At 42.9% G+C, this 19,313-nt stretch overlaps 2 protein-coding genes across 3 annotated transcripts in view; one reads left to right on the top strand and one right to left on the bottom strand.

Annotated features, from left to right (window-relative positions):
• Positions 1-6,740, top strand: part of CIMAP1B (ciliary microtubule associated protein 1B) — a 17,079-nt gene extending 10,339 nt beyond the window's left edge. The window contains exons 4-7 of the mRNA XM_083183205.1: positions 2,677-2,778; positions 4,010-4,131; positions 4,226-4,366; positions 4,625-6,740. Coding sequence (XP_083039331.1) covers positions 2,677-2,778; positions 4,010-4,131; positions 4,226-4,366; positions 4,625-4,717 — 458 coding nt within the window. The 3' untranslated portion in view covers positions 4,718-6,740. The remainder of the gene's footprint in view (positions 1-2,676; positions 2,779-4,009; positions 4,132-4,225; positions 4,367-4,624) is intronic.
• Positions 299-19,313, bottom strand: NME6 (NME/NM23 nucleoside diphosphate kinase 6). Of its 2 annotated transcripts, none has more exons than XM_083183208.1 (6): positions 19,209-19,313; positions 15,610-15,723; positions 13,069-13,171; positions 10,830-10,869; positions 10,185-10,345; positions 299-7,413 (listed from the first exon to the last, which is right to left on the bottom strand). In XM_083183208.1, the coding sequence occupies exons 1-6, from the start codon at positions 19,236-19,238 to the stop codon at positions 7,265-7,267; spliced, it is 597 nt and encodes a 198-aa protein (XP_083039334.1). In that variant the 5' UTR covers positions 19,239-19,313; the 3' UTR covers positions 299-7,264. The 2 variants fall into 2 exon arrangements, with proteins under 2 accessions (XP_083039334.1, XP_083039336.1); XM_083183210.1 differs by having other exon boundaries at positions 300-7,413; positions 19,140-19,310.

The raw sequence follows: 19,313 nt of genomic DNA, 5'->3' as shown, positions 1-19,313 counted from the left end.
AAGTTTATGGAGATTCACAATAGTATGATGTGCAACATTCAGATTAAGGGCCTTATTTTGGTTCATTCTTTCTGACAAAATCCTTCTTAGATGGACAAAACCATGTGCACTGCAGGGGGGGCAGATGTAACATGTGCAGAGAGAATTAGATTTGGGTGAGGAATTTTGTTTCTGTGCAGGGAAAATACTGACTGCTTTATTTTTGCACTGCAATATAGATCTCACTTTGAAGTAAAACCCTACCCAAATCTAATTCTCTCTGCACATGTTACATCTGCCCCACCTGCAGTGCACATGGTTTTGCCCATCTAAGAAGGATTTTGTCAGAAAGAATGAACCAAAATAAGGCCCTAAATGACAGACTCAGTCAATTCCCAGTAGTGTCTGCATGTGACTGGATGGTGAAAGTACTGGGCCATTTATGAAGATGTTCCAGTGTTAATGTTTCTGTAACTCTGCTATTAATGCCTTTTCACTCCCAGCACAGAAAGATGTTGTCTCTTATAAACAAATAGGCATTTCCAAAATGATGGATGGATATGGATGGATCTTGCCACATCATGGCAATAGTGACAGTGGGGTAGGAAAAGTCAGGAAGGGCAGCATTATATGGAAGAGAGCAAGGGCTTCTACCAAAACCCCAGAAAGCAATCAGCAAATATAACTGCTAAACATAATATAATTATTAATATGTATAACCCAATATATGTTGTAAAAGAATGTTACCCTAATTTATGGAGTTACGTAGTCAATGAAGCAACATATTGAAAGGGGGATATTTGAATATACAAATATGCAAGCAACGATCACGCAAATTAATGGTGCCAATAGAACACAAAACAATGAAAAATACAGTGACAAATCCAAAAAGATATACTTTAGAACAGCGGTTCTCAAACTGTGGGTCCTGACCTTCTCAGGATGGGGTCATGACTCCATGTTGCTGGCCATCAGGCTGATGACTTTTCTAATCCCAATCAGTGATTCAAGGAGTCTGAAACATCTGTTGAATACTCTGTTATTTTAGTCTCCTCACATAGGCCCTTAATTCTGGTTGGTGCGGTAATGTCCGCGTGCGGTCGGTCCGCCGATGTTTTGTGTCTGCGCATGTGCAGAGGCGTCTCTGCGCATGTGCGAACGGGACGCACGTCCAAATTCCGCATGAAATGTGTACACTACGAACAGGGGGTGGAGAGGGGCGTGAAGGGCTGTTTGAGCTCATTACCATATGTTTACACCCCGCGTTTCATGGGCGTTCCCATGAAAACGCTGGGCGTATGTATGGTAATGCGGTCGTGACGCACGTGTAGGGGGCGGACATATGACATTGCCGGATGTCAGCTGCCCGCCCAGATCCCTGCTTTTGCACGGAGAAATGCCCGTGTGGTCTGAGGTTGCGTGAGCTGCCTGACCACTCGGTCCTGCATTCGATGGTCTGCGACCATCGAATGATGGGGGAGGTTCCCTGAGATGGAGAAGGTGTATTCATGAGAAAAACACTTGTGGTCCGTTCGGACAGCTTCTTACCGCATTCGGACGGAGTAAGCGATCCGTACGAAAGGCGGGGTTTAGGACGCACGGTCCTGGCCGCATATTTGGCTCCGGCCGCACAGACCAGAATAAGGCCCATAATTTTGTGCCTCCACAATGCTGCCGTGTATGTGCTGTCTGCTGCCTACACATGCAATGTGATGACCTTCTGCAGTAACTTGCTGCAGTCCCGTAATTATTTTTATTGGCTGATGGGGTCCTAAAGCAAAACAGTTTGAGGACCCCTGTTTCACAAAATCGATTCCCAACCAGGGGGTAACCTGCAGACCGGTTGGGGGTACTTGAAATTAATATTGGTAATGGCAGAAGTCTCCCATTGCCATGGAGACAAACCTTGTTGCGTCACTTCTGGTTCCGTCTGACAGTACAAAGCCAGCGGCCAGACACAGAGGGACCCGATTCTTGACCGCACACTACTCCTAAATATAAGGACATTAATAAGATATGTATACTGCTCACATCCACTCCACTCGTAAGTACTGAGAGAAAAAAGGTTGGGTACCGCTGCTTTATAATTAGATAACTTAAAGGCGGTTTCTTTCCAATTATTCTCCTCTTATTAGCAGTAGAACATGGAAAAAATATATAAAAATATACAATGTGTAATATAGTTTGCATTAATATAAATATATATTACAAATCATGTTATTTTATTAATAGAGAAATGTGGTGAACCCATTCTGGGTAGCCCACCAATGATTTGGTGAGGATGAGTTCCAACACCAGATCATTATTAAGAATCTTAAAGATCCTAACAGATGGAAACGTGTTGGTGCTGGAGAGTGAGGGTCATTAAGGACTGTTTCCAAGGTTCACATCCCATCCTTAGTGGACCCACTATATTTCACCCTTGAAATAACACAAGGGATTATATATATTCATTCAAACTATACTACTCATTTTATATTTTTTCATGTTCTCTTGCTAATAAGCATAAATCAAAAGGAAGAATTATTATGTCATCTGGATTCTAAAGTATAGAGTATTTTAATGGGTTTGTCACTGTTGTGTGTATTTGGATATCCAATTGAATAAAACATGTAAATTGGTGCATTTATAATGCACAGAATCAGTTTTTTCTTTTCTGTTTACATACATAATGCTTAGGAACATTTCTTATTACAGGTAGTTATTCTCCTGAACGTGCAGGAAAATCGGCCTATCGATCAGCTCCAAATTATTCCCTGGGAGCAAGAACGAAAACATTCAGTAATGACCAGACGCCTGGTAATTATTTCATACACCAATATACTTGTACACATCTTTTACTAACATACAGTGCAAGAGTCCTCCAGGCATACCCATTGAGTTTTCAAAAGGTCCTACTTGTATCTGTAGCATAAAGTCATTATATACAAAGAAAGCATAAGATGGTTTGCAGCTTTTAACCCTTTTACATTAGAGCCTGGGTTATTGCTGCTCCAGTCCGGGCCGGGGCTTGTTGTAAATGGGTTAAAAAAATAACCCAGGTCCTGTTCCCTGGGTGTCCGACCCTGCAAATGACCAGGGTTCGATACGGGGCATGCCTGGAGTCAGGGGCCATGTAAATGGGTAACCCGGGTCATCCAACCCAGGGGCCCATTTCCACCAATAGGGGAGCCCATCCCTCCAGACCTCAGCATCCTGCGATCAGCCCAGAGGTTGGGCAGGGGCCACGTACAGCATCCTCCGTTCCATTCACCTCACAGAACTAAGCTGGGGGCAGCCCAGCAGCTTTCCTGGGTGCTGGGCTTGCCCCCGGTATGTCAGTCGGCATCGCAGGGGTCCTGTCTGGCGGGTTTCCCTGCTCTTGGAGAGGATGTCATGAAACATGCCCTTGCTCCAGGCACCTAGCTACACCTCTGGATCAACTTTAAATCAGGCCCTAAGGCCTCAGGATCCCAACCAGTGTATGTTTCCCACGCACTCAAGTGAAAAAAATTAGCTCCATTGAATCTTTAAAATGTGTCAGGAAGTAATGACGACCTGCTAGTTTACATGGATAATGTGAGCTGGTTTTTGTTGTCCTGAGGGCCTGGTTGTCTAACGATTGGGTCCCAGGGTATTGGCTCCAGGGACCGGGCAGGCCGGGGGAGGGTGGCTGATGTCACAGGACATCAGCCTCCCGCCATGTTCTCTGAGCCATCAGCGACCATCAAATTAATTTTTGCACTGTACGCTCCTGTGCGAATGAATGTTTATGCTAAACATCTATTCGCATTGCAGCAGGGATGTTCGCACGGCAGCAGGGGATGGCCATTCACTCACACAGTAGACGGCATTAGAGGGCATGCTAAGCGAATCTTCACTGCTTACAAGCCTTACTGAAATCAGGACCTGAATTTCTCAACCACTGATCTAGTGAATATCTTACTTTTTGATAAATAAAATATGTAAAGGGATTTTTATTATTATTAGCTTTTATTTATGCATAGCTACATTTTGATATGTACAGGTGACAAGTGTTCCATTTTCTTAGGCCCTGCAGCATACGCACTTCCCTCTGTACTGGGACCTAAGGTTGTAAACAGATCATCGGCACCAAACTACTCCATGACTGGACGGAGCAAGATTGGTAGCTTCCATGAAGATCTGCAGAAAGTGAGCATACTTTTGTACTGGTAGATCTATCTCTCTCTGCAATCCTTAGTTAATTGACCTTCATTACTTTATATTTGTACTTGCCTGCTTTTAGACACCTGGTCCAGGAACATATAGGGTTGTTGAACCAACAACATGCAAATACAGACCACCTCAGTACAGCATGACCGCCAGACACTCTCTGCCTGGAGATACCACACAGAAACCAGGGCCAGGAGCCTACAGCCCTGAGAAGGTAAATCCTTACTAATATTCAGATGACAACAGTCTAATATGACTAATATGGCAAGGACTTTAAGGCACTGTAAATAAGATGTGAATGTGACAGCCAGCTATAATGACAGTGAAATGAAAAACATGAATAGAAATTGCTGCAATAAACACAATGGGCAATTGTTTAGTAATATTAATCTTCGGTGCCGCTGTGATTTGGCAGAAGATACTTGTTCTCACATTGTAGTAATTGCTACATTTATTTGTCCTTATACTCTAGGTGGTAGTGAGTCGTCCTCATGCACCTAACTTTTCTTTTGGAATCCGGCACTCCGATTATGTTGCTCCCTTGATTGTGGATGTGGAGGATTAACAAATGGATAAAAATTAAATCAACATGTCACCTTTTCCTGCTAACCATCAAATATACTGAAAATAAATATCAATCTGACAGCAAGATGTTTTGTAGTCCTTGGGAAGGTAATTGGGTAAACGTGAATATAATGTGTTTGGTAGTTATATTTTGTTACAGGAAGCCTTATCAGTCACTACAAAGAATGTAATATACAGTAACATGAGTCTATTCCTACTTCTCCCATTTTCTATGAAATGCTTTACCATTAATCTTTTCATGATTTCCAATGATAGAGGGGGAAATATACAATATCCCAGCAAACTGACCCTGGCATCCCGATACAGAGAATCCTGACAGGGGCTCCGAAAGTGACTTAACCTCTCCCCCATCCCTGCTTGCAGTCTAACACACACACACACACACACACACATTCCCCCACAGCCTGACCCTAACCCTCCATACTAATGCCAAACCCCAACACCCCCACCTTTACCCTAATCCACCCTGGCATTTAGGTGCCGGATGTCTGGATTCCAGCATTAGCATACTGATCCATTTCGAAGTTCCAGCGCTGGTGTTCTGATGTCAGTAGGGATTCTGGCATTGGCATTCCACCATAATCAAAGCAAGAAGTGGGAGAAAATATAGAGATATACAACCCTAACTAATTGTACAGTTATGTGGTGACTGATTAGTGCTTTATTTCTCTAAACTTTATCTCTCACAAAGCTTTTATAAACCTTCTTCTTAGACCTGCCAAGTAAATAAATAGTTTTAAAATCAACCAAGGTACATAACCAGTAATATTCATTAATACATTTTCATTCATTGTTTAATCCAATCCAGTATTACAACAGATAAGGCTGTATTTATGTTTTTGGGGCAGCATAGAAGTTTGTTTGCATTTACTTATGTTATCCTAATGGATGGAAAATAATTGGCCACATACTCAATTGTAATCACACCTCTCCCATGCATCAATTAAACAAATAGAGTAATTCACTTACAGATTACCCTTCTAAACCCAGCATTTGCATGGCTAGAGTATTGGTAGCGGTCTTCAAATGTAATAGCCTATTGTAATTCCTATTGCAAAGCGCAACGAAATATGCTGCGCTATATAAGAAACTGTTAGTAAATAAAATAGGTTTCATTGGTTGAATCTTAAAGACAAGGGGAGCCCAGGGAGGAATTGGAAGTCTCTCTATAAGGGCTATCCGTCCCACTCACTGGCATATTGACTGTGGTTTTTCTTTGACAAGGAAATGATTCTTAACTGCAACCTATCCTCAACATTGATATAAAGAAAAACCACATCGATCAACTTTCACATTGTTCTGCAATTATCTTTATGTTGTTTTTATTTTTTTGTACACTTCTCATTCACTGTAGATTGTCTATACAAATATCTAGGAATACAAAGTAGTAGTATAACTTAATTTGCCCATACACTACTGCAACTTCTCAGAGGGGAGAGATTGCAAGCGATACCCCTTGAGACACCTGTATGTGGTAATTTTGCATATGATGTATCACAGGACCACGCATCAGATCGGAGATAAAACACATGCAATTTGACACTTTATATCTGATTTATCTGCCTGGCGCGTTGAAATTGGATGAAGAGTGCCAAAATCACACTAGTACATGGACACATTAAGTAGCATTTCTTTAAGCAATGCAATTCTTACCAGGCCTATTCTGCCTGCAGCTCTAGCAGTTATCCCAACATGGTATCTCTTAAGGCCCCATATATTAGTGCAACTTGTCTGAAGGGCAAGTCGCCATCCGATTTTCCTTAAACTCCCCCGGTAGCCGCCTGGGAGTCCTTCCATCCAATATGGCACTTTAATGTGCCATTTTCACAGGTGATTTTTCACATGTAAAAATAACATGGAAGGAGTCCCAGGGAAGTTCAAGGGAAATCGGATGCAATAAATTGTATAAAGCCACGATGTGCACTGACTCCTGCAATTCAGATTTATCTTATGTGCAGGAGGTTCAATCTCCGGATCCGTTGCCCAGCCCGGTCTGGTCCCATGGGTTCCAAATGATTTCTCACGGTTTGTCATGTACGGTCTACTTGTTGTTTTTCTTAATCAATGTGCCAACAACATAAACCATATGATCTTTGCTTATGTCGGACCTGTTTATTGTGAAAATGTATCCAAGTTACAATAAAAAAAAAAACATGAGAAATTGTGGAACTCTGGTCTTTTTAAGCTCTGATAACAATTGTTATCTTATTCTTACGTGTTAAATATTTTGACTTCTACATACTGTACATACATTGAACAAGTATCAACCTAGTAGTGAGAAGCCTTAATTCATGGTATTTCACAGTGCATTACAATCAGGACTTGAGTTCCCCAAGCCTTACTAAAATAAATCTTATAGAACCTAGGTGCCATGTACATAATTGTTAGTATAACTAGAATATTCCTCTTCTTCTGCTTGGGTGAGGCTTCTGATGCTTTTTGTGTTGTATATAGAAGCACCTCATTGTCCTCATATGAAAATGCCATTAGTAGACCACAAACTGTCCAATGCAGCCTTCTCTTCCTTTCACTTTTCTAAAAGTCGATGTTCTAGTCTTTCCATGTCATAGCATAATGGACCAGCCCTATACAGAGGCTCTTGCTCCTCATACCAGCAACTCACATTGAACTCCGGAAAGAAGAAAGAGATCTCACGGTGTGCCGACTCTACTGAATCTACATATAGACAAAATGAAGAGAGTTCCAGAAACCATGAAAAAAAAAATATCTCTGGGGGAAGGGGGGGGTTAATTATATAACAAACAGGTTTGAGATCCCCTACCAAGTTTAGCAGTATGAACACTGCAGTACAATTAGCATAAATCAGGTGTATATCACCATAACCACGGAGCAGCTTAGACAGTGATGGGAAGCTGCTCCGTGGTTATGGTGATCTCCACCTGATTTATGCTGATTGTACTGCAGTGTTCATACCGCTAAACTTGGTAGGGGATCTCTAACCTGTTTGTCTGGTGTTTGGGAATAAAAACATTTTATTTTTATTTCATTCATGCACTGCATATATAGATAGTTCCAAAAACTCTGTCCATCCACTAGAACCGCACTCCAGGAGGCTAAATGAACAACTCTTATACATGCATGAAGTGGGTAAAATTTCAGTGCCATTTAAAGTAGAAGTTTTGTCAGCCTGAAGAAAAAGCCACATTAATGCCCACTTCATGTATGCATAACAGTTGTTTTATCAGTCATCTAGAGTGCTGCATCCACCCTGACTGGGCCCCACCCCTATATAACCCCACCCCATCCACTATAACCTCAGTCTTGCTTTTAGTGCTTTGGAGAAGGCACTAGCTAGGTCCAAACTTTTTAGTTAGGTTTGTATTTCTTTTTGTTCCTTTAAAATTTTGGTGGTAGTCTCAACAAGCACCAATAGAGTGTAAGTTAGGTAGGTAGTAGTTTGTATGAACCCTGTATCCCACTCTAATGACGGCCTCTGCGAGAATCACAAAATTACACAGGTCCCTGGGTCTCTCCTCCAGCCACATACACATTTAAGGAAGCCACAGTCAAAGGTGGTAAGGTTTGAAACTTTGTTGCAATAATACCGTCCCGATGGTGCATGCTGTGCCGCAGAGCAGCTGTTGTCTGTGTATCAGATTCCTGTGTATCAGATTCCCACGTGTTGACATGGCACTCGGCGTCTTGCCCAAACCATCCTTGACATTGGGTGCAGCCATGACACCACCGATCAGGTGACCTGTACTCACCTATCCAATACCTCCAGTAAGCCCAGGTTCGGTCATGTGACAGAGGTAAACTCAGGTGCAGGCGTTTCCTGGTTCTCTGCAAATTTCTGCTGCAGCCAGCAGCCAATCACCAAGCATCAAGAGAGATATAAGCAGCCTCCAGCGCCTTGAACAACTTGTTCCTTCCTGTGTTTGTTCCAGAGTTCTCCCAAGGCTCCAGGCTGCTTCCTACACCCCTATAATGATTCTGCTGCAATTGTTCCTGGTAACTTTCTTGCTTCCAGACAGACTCCTGCGGTTGTCCACCTTCGCTACATCTGAGTCTCTGTGCTTAGTCTGGGATCCAGCAGAACAGCCTGAGGTACTTGTGTATTATCACGGCGCCCATCGCATCGCAGACCATAAGGCATGCGATGGTATGCGATGCGATGTTCCGCAATGTCCACCGATGTCATACAATGTTAAAATTGTATGGCATTGTATATGGCATACAATGCCATACAATGCGATGTGATGCGATTATAAATTGTATAAGCCCCCTAATGGGTGTTTACAATGTTAAATGCACCCCCACGCCACCCCCAGTATGAATGTGAACCCGAAGTGTGGCGAGCGCAGCGAGCCCGTGAGGGGCGGCGGTACGTGTCCTCCGACCTTTTCATACCCCCACTATCCACGTTGGCGTGGAGTTGATTTTATATAGTGTGGCGAGCGCAGTGAGCCACCGAGCCCGAAGCGTGGCGAGCCCCACGAGGGGACGCACATTACTTCACAGGTATACGCGTCCCCTCGCCACGCTTCGGGCTCAGTGGCTCGCTGCGCTCGCCACACTATATAAAATCAACTCCATGCAGACGTGGATAGATACTACACAAGTACCCAGCCTGATAACCCATTGCCATCAGTACCCAGTCCGACAGCCAGAAGCCCTCGGTACCCATTCCGATAGACAGTTGCCATCGGCACCCAGTCTGACCAAAAAGACGCTGGCCTGCTTCTAAAGGATCCATCATTAGATGGGTAACTGTCCCCATTCGGCAATTATATTTGTCTTCGAATGTGACGGTGTTGGCATCAATTTGGGCCCACTTGACTCATGCGGTCGAATTCTTGGGTTGTGTGGCATGGTGCCTCGGCAGAGCAGCTATGCAGGGCAGCTACTTGGTCATCCGTACACACTTTTACTGCTTCCATACAACTGGGGCACGGTATGCCAACTTTGGGCAAAAGATCTTTCAAGCAGCTTTTACTATAACTTTGTGAGAATTATCATTAGCAACTTGATAGCTTCTAATGAGCTAGCTGTGGTGATTGATGATTATATACAATAGGTGCACATAGCCTAGTTCAGGCTCTGAATGAGGGGCGGGGGGGGGGAGGGAAATACGTTAAAACTTTTGAACACATTATGTGGAAAATAGACAAAATATCTTTAGAGTATTATTATAAAATAGATATACCTAAACCTAACTGGTGTAAATCTTATTGAATCCTCCTGCAGCTGGAGTACTGAGTTTACGTGCAAAGATTGTAAGTGCTATTGCTTATAACACAGTGGTAAGCAAAACTGTGGCCAGACATACTGGGATATATGTTCAACAGCAGCTGGAGTGCCACAGGTTGCCTAAACCTATTTTAGCAGGTGTTTCAAATACTGTGATAGAGCAGTATACAAATTAGATGATTCCTTTCAATGGAACTGATTGATCCAGAAATACAAGAGGGATGGAAGAGCCTCACCTGACCCGTGTGTTGTGTTACGGGTATCAGTCAATCCTAAATTACCACGGATAGTGTCTTGTGCGACAATACGGGCACGGAACACTTTTGTAGGACCCATCAGGCTCCTCCACAGCTGGATAGCATCCTCATGTGCCAGGATATATGCTCGCATTGGACCACTTCACGTAAAACCCAGGAGAAAAAAAAAGAAACCATTTCAAGTATCATAATGACCTCTACTAAGAAATTTCCCAAATGATGAGCCACGAAACGATATTGCGTATGTCACATTTATAACCTCAGCTGCCACTGGCTGTGCTGGTTCATGTATGCTAGCTAAGAACCATGAAAACTCTCAGCCCTACTTACAGATCGCCATGCATAGCATTCTACATATTCTTTGAATGCTGCTTGCTCTAGAAATATTAGTGACTTTATCACTGTGTATCCAGAAATGTTCTGGGGTCTAGATCTAGTCAGATTTGCCATGCGCAAACCTAAACCATCAGTAGGGGGAGTGATCGGGTCTGAATCGCCCCAATGCTAGAGCAACTGTTAGCAGAATGAAACAATGTTACTTTAATTCAAATTTAAAAAAATGGGAAGAGCAATATATCAATTCTCAGCTAAAAAACATGTCAAAACATTGTCTGAGAATTTTACCTTGACATGAACTCAACCAACCGTTGGTAAAAGAAACGTCCTACGGCAAAGACAGTAAAGTACAATTTAGTAAGAGGGAAAGAAAAAATAAAATGTCATCAATGAGCAATGTCTGCATAATAAGCCCCAATTGTCATGGACAATACTAATTCCCATAGTAAACCAAGGATCCCCAAAAGATTAGGTAAATAATAGGATGAAATAACGGATAATGATTTACTTTCTCTTTATATAGGGTTCTGATTTCAGCAAACAATACAATAACATGATACCATTTAAGTATGTTTGCGAATTTATAAATAACTATAAACTTTTATAGTTTTACCTTATAGACCCACTCACACATTCTTTAGATTGTGAGCAAAAGAGCAGAGCCCTATCACCTCTAGTCTTCTCATCTGCTCCCATATTGTCAACCTGTACATTCTAGTATCTGCCTCTTGCATGCTCTGTACATTGGGCCTTGTTCTGAGTTGTACACTATTGCACAGCCGCAACAAACTAGCTGTACAGTACCGCACAGCTATATGCTAATGCAGCAGACTGCTCCCGGGATCTGCTGTTCCACAGCTGAAGTCATTAAATCTGCATTGCCTGACATAGACTTCAGCACTCATACAAAATGCATGCAAGGATGCAGGACCTATTCTGTACATGCACAAAATTGGTCTTGCACATGTGTGGTATCCCCACCATCGTACTTGTATGCTAACTGCATAAACTAGTCCTGCATAAACTAGCTGGTTCTCCGACCCCTTGCCTGTTTGCATCCTGCTATCTAGCCACCACCCACTTTGCTTGCACCTCTTGTAATCTGTCTGTCTCCCCTTCCTACTAGATTGTAAGCTCCTCCGAGCAGGGCCCTCTTCCCTCCTGTTGTCAAAGCACCTCTTCTCTTCACATTTCACTCACAGCTCTCCTATACTCAAACACTCAGTGACCATCTTCGTCTGCATACTCATCTCCATCATTGGCCTCAAGCCTCTAGTTGTATGATAATTGTGTATTGAACTGTGGCGCTCTTTATTTGTACTCTATTTTTGTTATTTATTCAATGTAATGCCAAGTTTTGTCTCCCTGTACTGTTCCTTTGTACGGCACTGCAAAACACTTGTGGCGCCTTATAAATAAAATAATAATAATAACAACCATTAAGTTAGCATACAAGTCTGAATAAGGCCCACTGTTTGGTAGATATCAAACTTGTACAATATTATGTTTCATTGTTTGCTACTTTTGAATGTATGTTTCATAAATGTTCTGAAGTTTGCTGTGTGTTTTGTCATTTGTAAGTAAGTCCTTGCCATTTTTAATAATTGAGCTATAAAATTAAATGGCACACTATAAATAAACAATGGTAATTCAGATTGTTCACAACCTGTACAAAACACTAATCTGCACATACTTTTGTAGGATTGTTGGACTAGCTGTAAATGCATGTCTGGAAAAGAACAACAAATCCTACAAATATTTAAAAACTTATAATAAAGCACAATTACTAGCTCCGCCTTATCTTCTGAAAATCAATTACTTTTGTGAAAAGAAAGTTTTGGAGTCCTTGTATCTGCTCCTGGAGTTATGGGGGGTGATTTTGAATTATACGCTCCCCTGCGTGTACGCGCAGGGGAGCGATGTTCAGCATCTGCATCCTGTTCGCACCTAGCAGTGCAGGCGGGGGGCATTTATTATTTTTTTTCCCCTTTGTATGCAGGCACAATTTAAAACAAAAAGCCTAGCCTACTATTAGACAGGGACTAACCCAGTGGTAGCCAACTCCAGTCCTCGAGAGCTACCAACAGGTCACATTTTCAAGACAACCTAGCTGCTGCACAGCTGCACTCATTACTCACTGACACATTTAAAAGATCCACAGGTGGAGATTATTGCTTCACTTGTGATTCTGTGAGGAGATATTGAAAACATTAACTGTTGGTAGCTCTCGAGGACTGGAGTTGGCTACCACTGGACTAACCTATATAAGGTAAATTGGAGTCACTATGGAGGGGATCCACAGAAGAGCCTCCACGTTGCAGGCGGTGGTTAGATCAACGTGGTGGGCCGCGGGCTGGAAGTCGGTCAGATAGATTCTCAAGTGGTCTGCATTGCATACCTATCAGATTTTATATTTTAATAGCTCTTCAGGAGGTTTCATTTTTCTTGAGTAGCTCACACCCCAGTTAAGGTTGGTGACCACTGGTCTATTTTATGAGAAGCAGCCCCAAATCCGGTTCTTACTTACCTGTATGTTCACTGTAGAAATTCTGAGAATCTGTTGCTCGCCATTGCAGCTCCTTACTTTTTACTATAACAAAGTTGTTGTTTAGGATCTTCTCATGTACAGCCTATAATAAAGAACAATCAGGTGAATTATCAGAATTCCAGTGCTATTACTGATATGAGATAGTGCTATGGGTATGACAAGGGTTGGATCAGAGTATCCATCAGTGAACACCAACCTATTATTTTGTTTATTGAAGAAGAATTAGTCCTAGAGGATGAATATTGCCCCTGACCATCATCAAAGAAGACTATTTGCGGTTCCATGGCTACATATCTTACATCGTGGGTATTAAACTACCGTGACCTGCCACTGTCCACTAATATTAATTCACCACAGTATCTGAATACTGAGCTGTTACATGTGAGGGGCAATTGGCAAGGTATTTCTGTAGCCTTGGTTTATAAAAGCTTGGTTCATAAAACACCGCGGGAACGAAACGCGATGACGTCACACCTTTGCTTCCGGAGCGTCTCTAAGGTCCCGACGAACCTACTCTGAACCAGCCGGCTTGCTATCCTTTAGCCGCATATACAGCCACTAAAATCGCAACTGTTTGCCTGCCAGTTACCGACTTTCATACTAACAGCGGCAACTGTGGATTTAACATCCGTCCTGCTGGAGCGCCGGAGCTCCATTTGAATATTGCCACAGCTTCTACATACTATCGGGTTGAGCCGCAACAAAGTAAGCTCCCTGTTACTGAATCATCTGTGGGTGAGAAACTATATTGCTACTATTGAGCTACCACTTTGCTATTATTGTTGCCTTTGGATGAACTGCCAGCATTACAACTGGTGCATTTTCTGCTTACATGCTAAATTGGCACTGCAAATTATCATTGGCTTACTGAGTTCCTGTGGTCTTTAAATATTGTACTTGAATGATACCCAGATTCCTTGGAGGATCATTGCCCACATATTATTGATTTGGTCCGCTATTTTTGAAAAAACCGACCAGATTGTGAAAGCTGTTTGTTCAATGGAGAGCTAAATTACTTCTTGGAGACGTAATCACCTGATTATAGAGCCATTCTGTGCTTGTATTAATTAGAAAGGTGCTTTTAGTCGTGCTACCCATTTTGTGTTTTATAAAATTGTATGTTTTTCTTTTTATACATAAAAATTATCTCTTTTACAAAGCGTGTCCATTGTTATTTTGGTCACTTGAATATTATTCAGAGTATACTCTTCACCCAGCAGCGCAATGTGTTAAAAACCCCCATTTTTTTCCCCCCTATTTTTATGAGCACAGGCTAGCTCATTTAGCACGTGCAGCAGCGGGTGGAATTATACAATCTTACTATTTATGTGTATTCATATATTTTTGTAGAATAAGAGCACCAGGTATCGTGAATTGACTGGTTCCATTGGTACCAGCCAGTCTCACATCTTTTGATCTATTCATAAAAGCTGTGTGGCTTCTCTAAACAACTGGAAAATCGCAAAAATATTTTGCCCAACAATACAGTATATTTCATAGAATTCACCTAAAAAGCATTCAACTTGTTATAACTGTAATCAAGGTGTTCAGGTGTGATTAGCCATACCTCCCAACGGTCCCGTTTTCCTCTGGAACGTCCACGCGTCCTGACAGTGTCCCAGCAGTGTCCCGGCCGCGCGCAGGGGGGGGAGGGGGGGGTGCAGTTGGGAGTCCCCGCTGCCACCCGATGGGCAGCGGTGAATAGAAGCTGTGTGCATGTACACAGTGTCTATTCCCCAAAGGCAGAGCGACAGCTGCGACAAAACGGCCTTGCACAGGTGATGCGATTTGAAGGCCACGCCCCCTCACCGCAAGGTCACTCCCTCTAAATTTCAGACTTGCGAAGGTCCTGCTGATCCACCAATGAAAGTTGGGAGGTATGGATTAGCTGCCAGCGCATTTTAGTTGCACCTCCCCCTCCCAAGGGTGGCAAGCGAAGACTGACCCATTTGAGCATCCAAGCGGGACTTTTTACAGCGTGCCCATTAGTTCTATTGGGTTTATCTGCAGTGCTTGTGTAATGCAGTCCATAATGAGCGCGATCAAAAACAGCATTTGACTACTACCCTGCCATAGCCTGTCACTTTAACAGGAGATCGGCGGTGATAAAAAATTGAATTCCCCCAAAGAGTCAAATAGTGTGATTTTAAACTACACCACCACCACGTAAAATTGCCCTTCCAGTCTCTCCACAACTAGCAAATCAATTTAATTTGTCAACTTAAAATAAAAATGGAAAAAAGGCAACCCAGTATATAGTGCGCATAAGACCTTTCATGCAGCCAGGTGAGATAATTACATACACATGACAGCCAGCATTTGAGACAAGCAAGATAGAAACAAAATAGTAAAATCCACCAAGGCGATGGAAAATACCCAAGACAGGCGCAAATAAAAGGGAGATATACTGTCCTTTTAATTTTTTTTCCAAAACGGTCAAAATGAATCCTTTTCAGTCTAACTAAAAATAAAAGTAAGGAAGGTGCCAGGACTTTGCAATACAAAAGACAAAACACTTACTTCAGATATGATTGGATGGGCCACAGCATCAGGCTTAATTACAGCTAGAGTAAGCTGCAGTGAGCGGCTCCAGCGGAATGTGGACATGATGAAAGTCAGGGACAGAAACAAAACCTGTCAGGGAAAATAACATAGAGGTCACACATACAACAAGAATCTATAAACAATACAATTGCATATTTTCTATTTGCTCACTCTGGGCCTTATTCAGATCTGATTTGTTCTGAAAATGGGCAAAACCATGAGCGCTGCAGTTGGAGCAGATGTAACATGTATAAAGAGAGTTTGATTTGTGTGAGTTATTTTGTTTCTGTGCAGGGTAAATACGGGCTGCATTATTTGTACACTGCAATTTAGATTTGAGTTTCAGCACACCCCACCCAAATGTAACTCTCTCTGCACAGGTTACATCTGCTCCACCTGTAGTGCACATGGTTTTACCCATTTTTCAAACAAATTTGCACTGAGCTCAGATCTGAATAAGGCCCTAAGTACAGGGTGCTTATCCCCGAGGAGGGAATATGTAACCTGATGCATAGTATCGCTACATCTGTAGCAGCTGCAACGACAGAGGTGGTAGAGGCTAAGACAGTAGAACAATTTAAACATGCTTGGGATAGGCATATGGATATCCTTACAAAGAAATAAGGATCAAAAAGGGTTGAGATTACCTGAAGGATTAAAAAGGGGCAGACTAGATGGGTCAAATGGTTCTGATCTGCCGTCAAATTTTATGTTTCTATGATACATCACAAATAAGTTTGCCCCTCAAAATTAAAATATGCCCTCCTCACCGGCCAGCAGTCTGCACTTTTATCTCAAATCAGAAGAAACTATCATGAAACCTTGATTTAATTATGCAAATGGGAAGAATCGAAACATGGAACAAGAGAATTTCAAGACCCAATTGCTGTAGGTTCATAATACAGGCAGCATCAAGTAAGCAGTGACGTGCACAGTCATCCTGCAGAAGGATACTATAACAAATTCATAAGAAGGGAAAGAAAACTCGTCCTTGCAATTGTTTTATATCAAGGCTCAATGCACACACAAAACAGCAGCAGGGTGAAAGTGCTTCCTTTTTTGTGCTAGTATAACAAAGCACTGCAATGAATATTTAAAAGTGCTGTTAGTCAATTAATTTGTCTGAGTATGGCCACTAAGAAGTGTCATTAGGTAACGCCACTGTATATCAGAAACATATTTAGCAAACACAGCTTTGGGGTTCTTTTCTACAATAGAACACCCCATCAACATCCCCAGTGAGTACTATTGCTCATCTTAACACTCCAAGACCTGTTCCACTGCACTAGGGGTGTGGAAGAGGGGTGCATTGAGAAGTGAACATATATATATAGTTCTAGGTTGGGCTAAATAGTCCAGGGGAGGGGATTATATTCACTGGACACTGGAGTGTAATGCCCCTGGGAGACCTGTTACCACATCCACAGGAGGGAGGGGGATGGGGGTGCAACAGCGAGGGAGAACTTTCTCGCAAGGATATTTAAATGGTTTTTAGCCAGTTTCACAGGCAATTTGGTAACCGAGATGGACTGGTCAGCACAGAGTCCATACGTTAACCCAATGGTTCCCAAACTGGGAGGGGCACTTGCAGGGATGCCTTGGGTTGGTAGTTCAGGACCAATACAAATTATTTATGTGGACAAACAGAAGTGAATACTGCTCATCACCACAGAACTTATGGGTGACCTACAAACCCAATTTACTTAAGTTAGTGTTTTTTAAGAATTTTTCAATAATAAACTCTCAGACAAGGGATGCCGTGATTTAAATCCTGATACTCTAGGGTGCTGCGATTCACAAAAGTTTGGGAACCACGGCATTAACCCCATTGATAGCCTCTAGGGGGAATTGGAGCAATGGGTGTGTTTTTGGCAGTCTCAACCTTCCTTACTGTCACATTTGGTCACTGATCTTAAAACGGAATGGCAAAACATTCCACGTGCTGTTCTAGTGTTCATTCTAGCACCCGCTAGCTTTGAAAACCCATGCAGTTCCTCTTCCCTGCCTGGGGTGTCACTGTCTGTTGTGGTGTTTCTAGCACAGGTCTGGTTTGCATATCAGTGCTGATATACAGAGCACACTGGGCTAAAAGCACGACAACAGACAGCGACACCCCAGGCAGGGAAGGGTAACTAAGTAATACGGACATTTCACCATCGATTCCTCCAGCGGCATTAACAGCTATCCGTAATAATAGAGAGGACCGGTGGACTGCCCCCAGTACAACCCTTTGATTCCCGTTTCTCCAATACAGCAGAAATACCAATGGTTAAGTGCACTTTCCATTCGGACTGATACCCATTGGGCATTGGCCCCCACAGATTCCGATCCAATCAAAGAGTGAGACCTTCTTTTTATCACATATTTTTATTGTGTCATGTTATTATGTGTAATTGTATGTAAATGTTTATTTTAATCTGCTATATAAAGTATTTTTTCACTTTAAACTGGTCAATCTGTTCACTGTAAATCCAGCGCTGCTCTCTCGATTCTTTGTTTTGCAAATCTTTGCGGGGCTCGGTGGCTCGCTGCGCTCGCCACACTATATAAAATCAACTCCACGCCGAGGTGGATAGTGGGGGTATGAAAAGGTTGGGAGGACGTGTTCCGCGGGGCTCGCTGCGCTCTCCATGCTTCGGGGTGGCGTGGATAGTGAGGGGGTTCCCAAAAAAAACTAATTGTATCTCATACAAGTATATAGCTAATGGCATGACATCGCACCCTATAAACTCGCATGCGATTTTTGCGGGAGGTGCGATGCGATGCGATCCCCCGGGGCTAACACATCAGTGAATAAATGACATGAAAAAAACGCATCATACGGCACTAAAATGGCCCATGCGATAACGGCAGAAACCCTTCTTTGACAAACTGTTCACATTTCGTGGAGAACAGTAGTGTTCATTCTAGCACCCGCTATATTTGAAAACCCATGCAGTTCCCCTTCCCTGGAAAAAAAAGAGAGAGGCTGCTCTACTAGAGAGCAGTAAAGGGCGCCTGTTGTATGAGGTGTTGAGAAGGGGTGATTACAGCCTCCCTGTGTGGTCCGGACCGTCCGGTTTTTGCTACATGCCCGGACCATACAGGGAGGCTTTATTCTCCCCCTCCTCCTCTACCTGGTGACAGGCAGCCCCCCTGGACAGGACACCCCCCGGACCGGTTTTCACCCATACCCCCCTACCGTGGAGCTTCATGGGGGAGTTCAAGGGAAATCATGTCAGACTTGCCCTTTAGACAAGTTGGACTAGTGTATGGGGGCCTTAACTCTCTCTCTCTCTCTGCACGTTACATTTACCCCACCTGCAGTACACATGGTTTTGCTAATTAGAGAAATGATTTTGCATTTGCGATCAAAAATCATGAATCAAGCCCTGTGTAAAGCAGCACAGAGAATCACATAATGACCACGTTTTCCCGATGTAACCGGCACGTTTCAGTTTAATTTCTTATATAAAACACGGGATGTTTCAATGCCTGTTACGCCCGGTTTGCGGGCACCTACTCACCCGCCTGACCTTCCGCCCTCACCCTCCTCTATGGTAACAGTCAGACGCCGACATAAGTGATATACACACATCTAGGGTGCCACTGCCAAGCAATGGCATGACGCACTACTTCGTTTCATTTCGCCTCTGTCCACAACTTAGAATCTCGGTGCCATTTTGGTGGTGTCAAACTCC

This window comes from Crinia signifera, chromosome 4, assembly GCF_055691185.1.
Source record: "Crinia signifera chromosome 4, ASM5569118v1, whole genome shotgun sequence".
NCBI lineage: Eukaryota > Metazoa > Chordata > Amphibia > Anura > Myobatrachidae > Crinia > Crinia signifera.
Note: the sequence above shows the minus strand (reverse complement) of the source record. Positions and strands in the feature narration are given on the sequence as shown.